At 37.6% G+C, this 15779-nt stretch overlaps 1 protein-coding gene across 7 annotated transcripts in view; it reads left to right on the forward strand.

Annotated features, from left to right (window-relative positions):
* The window catches only part of UBE3A (ubiquitin protein ligase E3A), a 72057-nt gene that overhangs the window by 42039 nt on the left and 14239 nt on the right, over positions 1 to 15779 (forward strand). For 6 of the 7 annotated variants that reach the window (XM_074317681.1, XM_019753202.2, XM_074317680.1 and 3 more), the window contains 5 exons: positions 6847 to 6991; positions 9736 to 9941; positions 10508 to 10672; positions 11885 to 12040; positions 12137 to 12210. In XM_074317681.1, coding sequence (XP_074173782.1) covers positions 6847 to 6991; positions 9736 to 9941; positions 10508 to 10672; positions 11885 to 12040; positions 12137 to 12210 — 746 coding nt within the window. Of the gene's footprint in view, positions 1 to 6846; positions 6992 to 9735; positions 9942 to 10507; positions 10673 to 11884; positions 12041 to 12136; positions 12211 to 13641; positions 14908 to 15779 lie in introns of those variants that run through there. The other variant, XM_019753208.2, reaches the window with a different exon arrangement.

Consider the following 15779-nt stretch of genomic DNA (forward strand, 5'->3'; position numbering starts at 1 on the left):
CTACGTACACATTATGTGTTTGGCTTCTGGGGTTGAGATCCTTTCATTTGTTTCCAGCAAAAGCTGTGACTGGCCTTTAGAAAGCAGTGAAATTACTGTCCGTGACATTCAATCCAGAGTTAAAAAAAATTGTCCACTTTCCGTATCTGCCCTCTCCTCAGAAATCCGTTCAGCCTTATTTTTCTCTCCAACTGAAGCAAGGCTAAGATCCCACAAAAGTTTAGTACTTTTTGTATGCCTCATTCTATTTTTAAATTATCATCTAAGATCTTGAGGAAACAGTCACCCGTTTTGGCTTATAAGGCCTTCCTTTAAGCAGGCGCTAGGGTAAAATTAACTGAGCTTTTTCATTATGATAACGGGGCTTTTAGTGAGTTCTACTTCATTATGTCAAAACTAGATGTTACGGTTTGTCGTGTTATAAATCAGGATTCACTGGGTAACACCTGAACTTGGATGTTCCCAAGCCACAAAGGCAGTTCAGTGCAGAAATCCTGTGTGTGGCACCTTAGAAAGCAGTAGAGCGGTGAAGATGGATCGTGACCACAGAGAAGCCCCATCAGGGTCTGAATGCTCAGCCAGCAGATCTCTTAGCTCCCTCCCTTTTCTCTTTTTGTAATAACACAGCGTGAAAAGGTTAGACAATAAGCATCAGAATAGGTCTTCCAAATCAAATTGATAATTGGCCTTTTTAAAAAATATATTCATAGCTGGTGATAAAGTCATAGTATTTTAGTAATAAATTCACAACAAATGTAGTTTAAGGTCATCCTCTCAGGTGACCGCTGAGAAGTACTGATGGATTCTCAACACCTTATTCCCTAAAGATCTACTTTGCTTCTTTTAAAGCCTCATTCTTCATTTTGTATCCCAGCTTGACAAACAAAGTAAAGCTATTGACCGCTTTGTTGCCATTTGTTAACTTTGAACTGCAGAGTAGGGTCTGGGAGGTAAGAGGAAGGAGGGGCTTGGTGGGGAGCCTAACACTGATAATTACAGAATTAGGGGCCTAGACTAAGGGCTGGAAGGAGCCTTGGAGCTCCCCGCCTGCTCCTTCGTTTACAGATGAGGCCGGGAAAGCAGTGACTACGTGTGCGACGCTATTGACTGTTTTCTATGGGGTCTTGGTTTTCAGTTATTGTAAGGCTGGTAGTGTGGAGGAAGAGGGAGGGGTAGGAACTTCAATGAATATATACAGATTTTTTAAAAGAAAAATATGTTCATTGCTTTCATGTACCATGTAATTCAAAGTAGACTAGCAAGTTGTTTCCTAATTGGACTTTTTAGAGGAAGTGTCTTTGACAACAGTAGAATTAGCATTTACAGTATTTTTATGGAACCTAAGATACCTCTGATTGTAGAACACACTATATTATTACTACTAAAAGCGGGAAAATGCTGCTAATTGTAAGATGCTATTAATTGTATGGTATATACTGATTTCATGATGTTCAAATGTGAAAACAGAAAAATGAATTTTAGAATCAATGAAATGTAATAAAAGTTGTCTTTCCACAAATAGATAGCTCAGAATTATTTTAAGAACTACCCCACACCCTTAAGTTACTGGGATATTGCCCCCTAGGACTTATTTTCATTATATTTAGTTCCTTAGAAAGGAGTACAGTGATAAACATGAGCTCAGAGCTCAGCTTCCATTTGAATGAAAACCATCCGAAGGTTTTTACAGTATTTTACTAATAACATTTAGCTATTTGTGTATTCTTTTAAAGGTAGATAATTTGTCATTTTTCTTAGCATTCCCAAGGGAAGAGGGTATAAAAACTTTTTTTAAAATTTTATGTTAGAAGATTGAGGTATGAGTATCATGGAAGAAAACAGTATTGCCTTCTATCAGATAGGCCAAACTCCTTTCATATCTGAATGGGAAATTTGTTTAAAAACAAAACAAAACCCAAGGTTCTACCCTGTAAGTGTTCTGATGAGGCACTCTAGTGTGGATCCCAGGAATCTGTATTTCTGGGAGTACCCTCGGTTACTCGGATAAAGCCAGGCTGCAAACCAGTGTTTGGGAGGCGAGCTGCTGGGGCAGTTGACCTGTCCAGATTTCTGGAGGCCGTTTTTATGTGAGAGGATGCTTGAGGATAGCAGGCTTAGAAGAGGGGTTCATGGTGGGGTGAGACTAGAGTAGGCAACGAGTCCTAGAATTTGGAGTGGAGATCTAAAGGCGAAAAGGAACGGCAGAGATGTGGAACTGGATGGGAAAGTCCAAAACTAGGAAGTAGAGCAGAGGAAGGTGACAGGCCCCGATGAGAAGCCCACTACCGAGGTTGTTCTCAATCCCCTATAAAAGTCGCCCACTTTTTCTGGACCGTCCCAGCACTGTCTAACCCATTCCCCAGCGTTTTCCTTGCCAAACACCCTGAGTTCTCACTGAAACAAAACTTGGTTCTCTCACGTATCGGTGGACCTACAGTGCTTTACGAATAAGATGATTGTGTGCTGCTGTGGGTGTAGCTGGTGTGTTTTATACGGTCACTGTGTTGTGCTTCATGCTTTGCCCATTGTTTCTTACGATTTCTTCTAATCAAAGCGAAGAACTTCACGCCTGAGGTAGGTCCTCAGAGTCAAATGAGAGAAGGAACCAGCTCTGCGTAGATTCTCAGCCCCATTGAATCATTTAACACAATGAGCCTATCGGACTCCTTAGTGCTGACATGTGAGGGGAGGGAAACTCAGATCTGGCCTGGAGAAGTTCATGGCAGAAGCGCAAGTCGAAGCCAGGGTTTCTGGTCTCACAGGCAGATGTGATTATGTGGCTTGGCCGTGACCCAAACATCTACATTTATATTTAAGATATGAAAAACCTTATCTGTTAATGGAGAAATGAAAAATATATCTGGATAATCTAAAAATCCCATTCAATAGTTTAAACGTACTTGCTAGCAATGTGTTTCACCATCGAGTCTAGTAAGCTGACTGGAGTAGTTTTAAGCCAGCCATTCCTGGGGCTCCCACGCGTTCTTAAGTATTAGAGAGCTCTAGGTTATTTGAATGCTGCTACTGCTATTAAATTTCTGTACCATTAGGGAATTTTGTTTCAGCTATGGGTAAGGATGGATTTGACATGAGTAATAATCCAGAATACTGAAAGATTTGAAAGGATGGGGCTTTGCTTTTGACTCTTGTAAATCTGGCAAGTATGATATTTTTATATATTGAGATGACATCCTACCTAGATATTCTGGGAGTGCTTTGATAGGTCAATTTTTAAAAAAAATGATCTCTAGGGTTTCATCATCATGGCCAATTAAAAGTTCAGAAATTGAAAATCCTTTTATCCAACAATTGATGAAATCAAGAGTATTAGTAAGAAGAGGAAGTCATACAAGGAAAGAGGTAGATGTTATTACATCCAGTCTATTTTTGTTTATTTTTTCCAGTAAGCTGTCTTCTGCCAGTCTCCATATTAAATAAATACAAAATGTCCCCTACTTTAAGAAAACCTGTATATAAAAATCCGGTCTCTGTACTAAATGAACTCAGGTCAAGGATGCATACAAATTCTCCTTTTCAGAATGTTCACTGACGTTTTTCCAATTTTCCAACATCCTACTGTAGTAGGATAATTTATGAATTTTAAAAGTACAGTTTTAAATGGTATGTATTACATGAAGGGATATGCCTTTGCAGTTTTCATTCATTAATTATTCTCTAATTGAACAATGGGTTGGAAGTGGTTATTTTTAAGAAAAATAAAAGTAAATGCAGTCTCTTAATAATGGCCTTTGTCAAAATGATTATTGCTAAATTTTATTGTATGTATTTGTTACCACATTTACAAGTAATTATTTTAAAGTAGGCTATCCATGTATAAGTAAATGATATAGTATTTTACAGGACCACTTATTTATATCTGACAATAATAAGAACAGATAATGGAATTTTCACCTGTAGAAATCAGTTGCCACTTGTTTTTCAAATTCTTTTTACATATTTACATTTGAAAACATCCTGATTGTAAAAGTAATATACATTTACTGTAAAAAAGAAACCTTTTTTTAACGCAGGCAAACATCACTCCTAATTTTAAGAGCGTTGGTCGTCACTGATGAGAGCAGTACATTGCAGCTTCAGGAGGGTGGTGCCTGGGCCAGAATCTGCTCTGCCGTTCAGGTTACTGCACCTCCGTCTATAAAACGGGTGAATAGTGTTACTGAGCTCATCGGGTGGTTGTGAAAGTTAGATGAGTTCATACAGGCAAGGTGCTTAGAATAGTGTCTGGCCCCTAAGTGCTAGGATCTGCGTTCTGCTGTGGGCATCGCGTTTGCAGGCGAGTCTGAAACCCATTAAAATCAAAGTAACAATAACAAGAGCTAGTACTTACACGGCGTTGTTGTGCGGGGACTTCACCTAAGCTCTCCACACATACTAACTTAATATGTCATTTTGCTCATTTTGCAGATAAACTAAAGCAAAGAGAGACTGTTATATGCTTATAGTTATAACGGGACACACTTCCCAATTCTTCTGGCACTCAAGGTGGGGAGTGGAGGGTGAGATTGGTCGGAATGCACAGACATGCAGTATTTTACTGAGAATGGAGATCAGTTTGCTTCAGTTGTCATATGAAGTGTCTCAGGTGGAGGGAGGACCAGAACTCAGGGACTCTGAGTCCTGTGGAAACCCCACCAGATCCTTTAAACGTCACCAGTCCCATGGGCGTGGAATCGGTGCTCATTTGTGAATGTCAGGGAGGCATTAATCTAAATAGAGAATTTTTCCGCCTGGGAATGCATCATACCTGGTAGAAGCAGGTTTGTCTGTGTGGTAAGGGCCTGCATAAACATTGACCTTTGACACCCCGCAGGTGGGAACTGGGAGAAGGAAACGAGGAATGGGTTCCATGGCAGTGGGCGAAGTTAGCCTTGATGGGTAGAGCATATTTGAGTTAAGGTGGTAATTCTCATTTAGTCCTCAGAATTCTTTGTAGTCTGTGGCTTGAAACAGGTTCCAACTGTTTTTCCCCCAAGGTTATTTGCAAAACTTGGGGTTAGGCTATACAACTGAAGTTTGAATCTTATTCAAAGAGCAAAGTTATTCCTTTAATATAGCCTCTAATCTAGAACTTTCTCATCTATCGACATTAAGCCTTCACAACTTTGCAGCATGAAGAGTACTGCCTCCCGGGACACCACCCCGCCCCCCCGCCCCCCCCCCCCCCCGCCCCGTTTTCCTTTACAGATGAGGAAACAGGCTTAACAGACTAACTTGCTCATGTTCAAAGGTTAAAAGTTATGTTAAGTGACAGTTGGGACTAGTACAGAGTATTCTGACTTTACAACACTCGGTCTCAAATATAAAATTATCTTAATACAATTTGGCATAAAAATGTTTCTGTAAATGTTGGAGACTGCTGTTGTACAGGATAGACGTTCTTTTCAGCTAAAGATTCTAAATTCACAGAATCATAGAATCCAAAAGTTAAAGATTTCCAGGAGATTATTTTGGTCTCTGTTCTTAAAAACGTTTTTTGACTGCAACCACTAGTAAGAGATATTTTGCATAACATCCCAGTACACACATGCATATCTGTCTATACATATAGTTAAAAGTTTTGCAAAACAATAGATGCCATTACCATGTGGAACACATTCTGAATTCCCCCCATTATTGGTTGTAAACCACTAAACGGATTGGGCTACCACTAAGGAGCTGCAGGTTGGCAATTTGAAAAACATTGATCTAGGGCAACTGACCTGATTCACGACTTCATAATACACACACACACACACTTTTTTTTTGAAGACACATTAGATTGTCCAAACCAGTGCTGTTATTAACCTAAAGTAATTACGTTAGGACTGTTTATTCCATTTACACTGCTCAAAACTATTTTTAAAATTTTTGATTTTTTTAAACATCCAGTAAGCATTTAAAGTCAATTTAGTAAATAAAGTGGATGGTCAGTCAGACATAAGTGTAATAAATTTCAGATACATAAAACAACAGATTGCAGCATAAGTATTTCACATTAGCACCTGAAACTAATAAAATTAAAAAAAAAAAATATTTCACATTAGAATCTAGTGTGATTTTATGGTTAATCTCATAATGACAGATTAATCACTATATTGATTATTCTGTAGCTACAGAGTGTAATTGGTAAAGAGTTATAGTTGAAATGCTAGGTACTAGGGTTTGGTAACTTAGTAAGAAGTTAGGAGTAAGGATGTGAGCAAGGGCATGTCTCATCTGTTTTCAAAAATAAGTGGACATAACCTGTGTTCTGATCCATTAAAACTAGTGATTTATACTGAGCGCTATTTATTAGAGACCACAAATGGCTTCCCTGCTTAGCCAATGTGTTTTTCTTGATTGAAATTAGTTTACTTATGGCTTAATAGATAGCAAGACTTAATTCTTGAGTTTCTATTGTAATATAAAGAACTACTAGCAAACAATTTTGAAGTCAGACTTTTATATTCCATTATTTTTGCTGAAATGCAAAAGTTGGAGTAGTCACTTAATGCGTTTTGCTGTCTTCTTTCCATGTCCTAACCTTACAGCCCAGGTTTGTTATATACAAGTAACAAAATCTAATTCTATTTGTATTCTTTGTCAATTGCATAAGAAATAAGTAGTTAGAAAGTAACCCTTTTCTAATTCTATGCTGGGTTTCTTTTCTGTCCTATTTTTCCGTTATCTACGAGACTAAATGTTTGCCCTCACTAGCTTTTTTTTACGCATTTGCTTCCTGTTTCCGTTTAAAACAAACAAAAAGTCAGTAACGTGTATTTGCCCCCTCGCCCTACCTACTGTTTCGTTCTGCTCATCCCCGTGCCGGCACTCATCATCTCTTCGCTTTATTTTTTCACTCACTAGCTAGAGATGATCGCCATGGAAAATCCTGCAGACTTGAAGAAACAGTTGTATGTGGAATTCGAAGGAGAACAAGGCGTTGATGAGGGAGGTGTTTCCAAAGAATTTTTTCAGCTGGTTGTGGAGGAAATCTTCAATCCAGATATTGGTAAATATTCTAGTGATGTGCCATGGGGTCGTACTGTTTTGAATGCAGAAATTGTGTACCTTGGTTTATACATATTGTCAGGTACTAAGAGCAGCAGAAGATGGTGGGTGTGGCTCACCTAGAAGCACAAATACTGACTGAATCGGTGGGTTTCTGGAACTGATTTGCATCACTCACCTTTTCAAGTTCTTACTTGGATTACTTAGCCAAATATTTTAGCATGGGGGATTCTCTCTTAGGTAAATGAAATTGAACCCTTTAGAGCGGCCCATTAGAGCAGGTGGTCTGAAACCGCAGTCAGCATTTGCAGACAAGAGTTCCGCAGAGCAGTGGTCTGCACGCTCGAGGATGGCTCGCCTGGGCATCCGGCCCAGAGTTTGCAAACACTGGCTGGTTTCCCTTAGTTGGGTGTATTTGCTGCAGGATTTGGGCGGCGGGGAGGAGGTGGTTAATACTGTAATGTTCTCTCCCACTCTTTGAACTCCAGAAGCCTCTTTCTGTCCCCCATCTGATAATATTTGCCTCCCCAGAGGGTTTTCACTGAACACAGTTTGGGAAAGACTGATCTACAGTTTGAAGAATTTGAATTTCCCTGACAGAGGTAGGCGGTGTCGAACAGGGAAATGACAGCAGCTTCTGGATAGTGTACTTAACTGGTAATCCTGAACGGGTTCCATTCTACAATGTAGTCATTTGGTTACTGGCTTTGCTTCCTTTTAAAATTGAATGCATAACAATGATAGGGAAAGAATTTCACTAAAGGTCCCCTCAGAACTGTGAAGAACGGACCACAGGGACCGCAGATAATTGCCTTAAGCTGTGAGAACACACTGGGTCAGTGTGTCCACTGAAGTGACTTTCCTGTTCTTAGTGGGTCATATATATGGACTTAGACATTTTGAGTTCATGACATACAGTTAAGGTGAGGATGTGTCTCGTCTAGCTAATGTTTATTAATAATCCGAAGGCTATGTCATTGGTATGTAAATTGTTGAAAGTAAAACCATGCCCTTTTTGAGATAGAAAATTAATTTATAAGCTTCATAAGTTGGGTAAACCTTAGCTCTAGGTTCTGATGTATCTAAAATGTTAAACATTAGCTCTAAAGTATACTTACATTATAAGCAGAAATGCTTTTAAGAAAAAGCATACATTACCATTTCTACTTGATGTAAGTGAATGATGACAATAGAAATATCAAACAAGAAAATTTTAGTAGAGCCACACCCTTTATAGTGGTTTTCTTCCATGTACCTGAAAAAAATGTGCACAGAGTGGAATCTCCATGTACCTCAAATTAGCTTTCATACGCAGAGATGAGAGCTGTGACCTGTGTAATTTATATCCTGATTAATTTGTAGTTTGTTGCTTTTGCTACCAAGGGCATACATTTGCGAGATTTCATCAAATTTATTCATTAATTGTAATTATTTTAGACTGTTTGACCCCATTAATACTATATTTAGAACTAAATGAAATTTTTAGCATTCCAATATATGTGATGTAGGCCTGTAAAAAAAAGTTTAACTGTAAACTGAAATTCAAGTACGAATTGGATAATATTCAAACTGTTATTTCATGAACATTAAATTGCATTGGAAAAATGTTGTAGTTTAATCTATACTCTTATGACCAAGGGGACATTTTAAAGTTTCTTTTATATTTAACTTAAACTGAATGTGAAAATGAATATTTTTAAGCTTTTAAAAATCTTATAATTGATTTATTTGTGCTGTATTCATATGAAATTTCCGTCTTTTTTAGACCTAATTCCTAAACTATTTTTCATTCAGTTTTCATGTAGCAACGGAAAAATATTTTAGTAAAATGAAAAATGTTGTAAATTCAATTCAAATGTCATTTAACCTTTTCCTTAGGTGTTCATCTAAAGGGAAGAAGACAGTTCTGCCTGAACAATGGTTATTTAGATAGGCAATAGGCAAAACTAAAGATTTCTGTTTTTAAATGAGTGACATAAGGATTCCAGGCTTGGGTTCTGCGTGATGACAGGCATGTGAAACTGAAAGCTGCAAACTGCTTTTATTTTACTCACTGGCCCACGATTAATATGTGTATTAAATAGTTTTGAGTTTTGGACATAATCTAAGTTTATCAAGTTTTCCTAAGTATGTACTTGACATCATCTGACTTTGTTAGAAAGGTGCTAGAAAAACTTCATGGGACCATTGTATAATGTTGAAAAAACAAAAAAAAAAACTTTTCCTTAATGGAATTCAGAATTGTTTCCTAAAATGTGGACGAAATATGCTTTTATAAGTGCAACATTTTCAAAATTTGGTAGCCTTTTTTCTTTTTGTTTTGCATTTATTTTTCAACCATTCGTGGATAAAGTATGGATGCAAATTAACTTTTCATCTGTGTTAGAAGATTAGAGAGCTTGAATTTAATGAACATTTTCCCTAACTTTTTGGAAAATGTCATGAAAGTTGCTTATTACTTTGTTTCTTTGACTTCTTTAAAATTATAGACAGTACTACTATTTGCCACAATTTATAATTCTATATTTAAACTTTGGTTTTTCCAGTGCTAATGTAATAGAGGAAAAAAATGTTGTGTACCTAACACTTATAAGTATACTTACTTACATGTTTAATTATTTTATTTTTATTTTTATAATTATTTTATATTTCTGTTTTAAAATACATAAAATATATGTACTTTGTATTTCATCAGTTTTTAATAAAATGTAAGAGTAATGTATTTTCAAAATTCATTTCTTACAGGTATGTTCACATATGATGAATCTACAAAATTGTTTTGGTTTAATCCTTCCTCTTTCGAAACTGAGGGTCAGTTCACTCTGATTGGCATAGTACTGGGTCTGGCTATTTACAATAACTGCATACTGGATGTACATTTCCCCATGGTTGTCTACAGGAAGCTAATGGGGAAAAAAGGAACTTTCCGGGACTTGGGAGACTCTCACCCCGTAAGTCTTTGTCACTTTTTATTAGATCTTTTAGATTTTATGTAGAAGCAAACATATAGTTTAATTTATATAAATATTAAAGTTTTCATTTGGTATCTTTGTTAATATTTATACCCAGTAAGATAAAATTGTTTTAATCTGTCAGAAGTACCATGAACACTTCAAACCTGAAAGGAGGGGACACTTTTTTATGTATCACTCACTGTCAGCAAGCAGGCTTTATAAGATTGATTATATCAGATTGCAGGTGAAATAAGGGGCATGGTGGCCGCCGTCAGTGTGTCTGTCCCCTCCCCAGCTGTTCCTTACCCCGAGACACGTTTGGGGTTTTCGTGGAGCGAGCAGTGTGAGCTCATTGCTGAAGTGGCGGTCTGGGGTGTCTCACCAGTGACTGACAATCTTTAGTTCCTGTATCACAAACTGTTTGGGACAGGAGGGTTACCATCTGTGTTTTAATTCCAACTGTCAAAGTTCTTTTTTTTTTTTTTTTTCTTCCAAGAAGAGCATTACAGACTGTTGTATTTTGTAGTCGTATGGTAACCTTAATTTCCCTTTCTGGTTGTTAGGTTCTGTATCAGAGTTTAAAAGATTTACTGGAGTATGAAGGGAATGTGGAAGATGATATGATGATCACTTTCCAGATATCTCAGACAGACCTTTTTGGTAATCCAATGATGTATGATCTGAAGGAAAATGGTGATAAAATTCCAATTACAAATGAAAACAGGAAGGTACTAAATGTTTTTATATCATTGCCTTTCTCTTTTTGTTAACAGAATATCAAAGCATGTATGCCTGTAATTTTATTTTATTTATTAAATGAATTGAGGGTGACATTGGTTAGTAAAATTATATAGGTTTCAAGTGCATAATTCTATAATCCATCACCGATTGCACTGTTTGTTCACCCCCCAGAGTCAGTTCTCCTTCCATCACCGTATCTAATACAGTCCGTACAAAGACCCAAGTCAAGTAACCAGGTTCTTGTAAAGGAAATGGACCAAGTTTTCTACATCTGGGCTGTAAGCTGGTGTGAGAGTTCACAGTCCGGCACTGAGCCCCTTGTACAGCAAGAGGCTGGAAGTAGGGCCCACTGAGCAGCGGGCGGTGTGGCTGTGATCTGGAAAGCAGGAAGCAGGGTGTTTATCGTGAAGCTGCAGAGGAAAGGGAATCAGGCATCTCGTGACTAAGGTCCTTGTCACCAGACAAATGATAGTTGCATTTAATGAACCCACATGGATGTATGTGTGGCCTAACTACACTGCTGAGAAGTATTCTTTAAATCAGATTTGTGTTTTCATATTGACAAGAAAAGTAAGCGTCTGGAAACAGGAGTAACCTAGAACATAGCAGGAAAATGATGATGCGTATATAATAAACCTTTAAAAGCGTGTTCACATCAATATCATTTTGATAGCATATCATGCTCGCTCACAAAGTAACTTCCCTGTTGTGATGGGCACCGTAGCTTAGGTATCGAGTAACACAGGGATTTGGGGAAGTGGGGACGGTAGGCAACTTCCCAAAGATTCTGGAATAGAAAACATGATACTTCCTGGTTTGCTCCAAAGTACATTCTGCTTTTAGGAAAAATGGTAGCTTTTATAAATCGATGACTCCATGATTTAAATGTCCCTTGTGTTTGCACACTTAGCTGAGGCCCAGCTTTCATATTCAGTCTTATTTAATAAAATATCAAAATTGATACTTAACATGTATTACTAGTGTATGTACACGGCCTTTTTACAGCTTAATATTGGCTATTTCAGAGAGCTGTGGAATTGTTAAAGCTGTTTTCCTTTGTATGTGTAAAGTTTGAATTTTTTAAAATATTCTTGAATGTTTTTTCTCTCTGAAAATAAAAACAAATGCAGGTGAAGAAAGCCACGCTGTGTTTGTGTATGTGTTATGTAAGAAATTCTTGTGGTTAATGTTTCCTGCAGGAATTTGTCAATCTCTATTCTGACTACATTCTCAACAAATCAGTAGAAAAACAGTTCAAGGCCTTTCGGAGAGGTTTTCACATGGTGACCAATGAATCCCCCTTAAAGTACCTGTTCAGACCAGAGGAGATTGAATTGCTTATATGTGGAAGCCGGGTAAGAAAGCAGGTGTCTGCAGAGTGCCACTCACTGATTTCTTGCTTGTGATGCTGTGCTGTGGAAGGTGTTAAGCCACGTTTTCTCAATTTCCAGAACCTAGATTTCCAAGCACTAGAAGAAACTACAGAATATGATGGTGGCTACACCCGGGACTCTGTGCTGATCAGGTGAGTGGTTGAATTTTTTTTTTTCCAGATCCCTATCTTTTTATTTAAAAAATGTTATCTCATTTTTCGATTACAGTTGACATACAATATATATTAGTTTCAGGTGTATTATAACATAGTGATTGAACATTTGTATACTTTACAAAGTGATCACAAGTCTGGTGACTATCTGTCGCTGTCCATAGTTATTACGATATTACTGACCATTCCCTGTGCTGTGCATCACATCCCCAAGACTTATTTTATAGCTGGAAATCCATACCTCTTACTCCTTCCTCTTTTCCACCCAGCCCCCTGCCCACTCCCCTCTGGCAAACATCATTTTGTTCTCCCTATCTAAGAGTCTGTTTGTTTCATTTTGTTTGTTCGTTTCCTTTGGTTTTCTTTTTGGATTCCACATATAAGTGAGATCATATGGTGTTTGTCTTTCTCTGTCAGACTTATTTCACTTAGTGTAATATTCTCTAGGTCCATCCATGTTGTTGCAGATGGTGCGATTTCATTTTTATGGCTGCGTAATATTCCACTGTGTATGTACCACTTCTTTATCCAATCATCTGTCAATGGACACCTAGATTGCTTCCATGTCTTGGCTGTTGTAAATAATGCTGCAGTGAACATAGGGCTGCACGTATCTTTTCGAATTTATGTTTTTGTTTTCTTTGGATAAATACCCAGAAGTAGAATTGCTGTTTGTATGGCAGTTCCCATTTTTACTTTTTGAGGAACCTTCACATTGTTTTCCATATGGTCTGCACTTGTTTAAATTCCCACCAACAGTGCACAAGGGCTCCCTTTTCTCCACCTCCTCACTAACATTTGTTTTTTGTTGTCTTTTTGATGATAACATTCTGACAGGTGTGGTTTTGATACGCATTTCCTTGATGATTAGTCTTGATAGCCATTTCTATGTGCTCTTTGGAGAAACGTCTGTTCAGGTCCTCTGCCCATTTTTAAACTGACTTTGTGTGTTTTTGCTATTTACTTTGTATATTTTGGCTATTAACCCTTTATCGGATATATCCTTAGCAAGTATGTTCTCACATTCACTTCATTCTTCAAAGGAAGATTTAATTCACCAAAGGGATGTGTGCTTTATGTTTTAGACCTTTGTCTCTAGGTATTACCTTCCAAAGAAGCAAATTCACAGATTCTCAATCTATAAAATTAGAAGTGTGTTTGTAATGTAATATAATCATCAGTTTGTATTGTTCATCTTATGATTTATTTCTTCAATGAAGTGTTGTATGTAAGTCGCATACAAAAGAAGTGTTTCTTCTCCATTTGGGGTACGGATTACCTCCTATTCCTAGTGATTCTGATTAGACTGCTTATTACTGGTTAGGAGACGATGAAAATAGAACTTCTACCTCTGAATATTTCTCCTTTCTTTTAATTCTGTTTGTGAATTGTTACTCACCTTCCTTACAGGAAGCACCTTTTGTGTGAAATGGTACATTCTTGTACTTAATCCTCAGGATAACATGCCAAGATACACAGTAGTATTTCTGTTACACCTGGGGACGCAGCCCCCACATCTCAGACAAACAGGCAGAGTCCCCACCATCTTCCTGCTTCCAGTCAGGCTCCTGCCACCGCACTGGCTCTTCGTCTGCACTTGGCCATCCAGTCGTGAGACACGGGCTCCCTCCTCCCCTGCTGGTATCGGTGGCTGGGGACAGAGGTGCCCTTTTGGCTCCTACTGCTGGGCTGAGGTGAGAAGGCGAACAGATGGCTGCCTGCTGGTCACAGCTGAGAGCACCGGAACCAACATCAACAGTGTCTAGAAACCAGCAGTACCGTGTTATGCTTATTCTCTTCTGTTATTTAAGTTGCTCTTCACCTGTTTGTAGGAGGCAGATGGGATTCCCTCTTCTTAATACACCCTTGGTCATTTTTAGCAGTGGTTGTGAACCTGAACGTATGTTCTGAAACTTACTTGAAGTTTCCAACCATGAAAGGGCTGAGATAACATGGTGACAGGAAAAGCTCACTCGTGTCCCAGGGAGCGTCACAGTGGCTTCTGTTAGTGACATGCTGATCACAGATAGTTAGACTTTGTAGCATCTTAATGTTTCTCTAAGAATAGCTGACAGTATCTTGTGCTGTTCCTATGAAGAAATTGTTTAAATTTAGGTCTTCCTTTTATTTCTAGCTTTTAAAATAACATCATTCCTGGGGGTGAATACATGGTTTGAAGGGCAAGCTAATGCACGTGAAATGATGGGTATAACAGCTTCCCACTCATTCTCACAGTTAATATTCTAAAAATCTTTTAAACAAAATTCAATCTCTTAGTTTTGTCAACATAAATATGAAAATATTAATTCATTAATAGAGCCTACAACTAGTAGGAAGTTGGAGACTTAGAATGGTGATTATAATACCAGGGGGAAAATAGCAATATTGGTATCCAGTTGGTATTTATTTCATGTCAAGTATTTGGAATTCATTAAAATGAAATGAGTAAAAAAACTTTGAAACTGTTTAATACATTTCAACTAAAAATTACCAACATTATATTTAGTGTAATATGAAACACTAAAATTGTGGTTTTTATTTTTAATGTTATAAAATATATTTCTACTAAAACTTACCAATAATCAAATTAATGAAAATAAATCATTATTTTAAAAAATCTATATTTAAAACATGAACTTTTAAAAGTATAGCATTAATAAAAACAAAGTGTGAAAATGTTGAGTCCCAAGCAGTTTTTTGTGTGTTTTCCAGTTGCTGATAAAGCTCGCCCTGGTTTAATTTGTTTGACTTTGAAATGCCCTTCCCTGCCTGTTCTTTTAGGGTAAGAGGCAGGGCCTCTTTCTGGCAGTGAGTTTCTGTCTCAGAGACTCGATCAGGTTTGATCCCTTCTGTTAGTGTGATTAATTCCATTGACTTTTTCGATGTTTATTAGCCTTTCATTCCTAGATAAGCCCAACTTAGTTGTGGTCTGTTAATTTATAAACATATCACTGTTTATTTTGCTAAGATTTTTTAAGAATTGTTTTTATCTGTAGTCATGAGAAATACTGACTTGTAATTTCCTTTTCCTGTATACATAGTTTCACTACCCTCATATAATGAGTTGAAAGAGTGAGTACCCTTCTCTATTTTCAGAAATATTTGTGTAAGATTGGGATTATTTTTTTCTTAAATATTAGATGAAATTCACCAGTGAGACAATGGGCCTTTGAGATTTCCTTGTGAGAAGGTTTTGTGTTTTAAATTTTACTTTGAAATAATGACAGATTCTGCGGAATTTTTTGTAAGTGTAGGTTGATCCCGTGTACCCTTTATCCATCTTCCCACAGTTGTAGCATCTTGCAGACCTGTAACATTGTCAAAAATCAGGAGGTTGGTATCGGGACAATCTCTAGACCATGATCAGATTTCATCAGATTTCATGCACATACCTGTATGTGTATATGGTTTTTATATGTACCTTGATCACATCTATAGATTGCATAACCACTGCCTGAATCCAAGCACAGAACTCTCGTCACCGGCCGACTCCCACGCCCTGTCCCTTTGTAGCCTGATTTCCTGAGATCCATCAAAGGTGTCACATG

The sequence above is a fragment of the Rhinolophus sinicus genome, linkage group LG13 (assembly GCF_036562045.2).
Source record: "Rhinolophus sinicus isolate RSC01 linkage group LG13, ASM3656204v1, whole genome shotgun sequence".
Taxonomy (NCBI): Eukaryota; Metazoa; Chordata; class Mammalia; order Chiroptera; family Rhinolophidae; genus Rhinolophus; species Rhinolophus sinicus.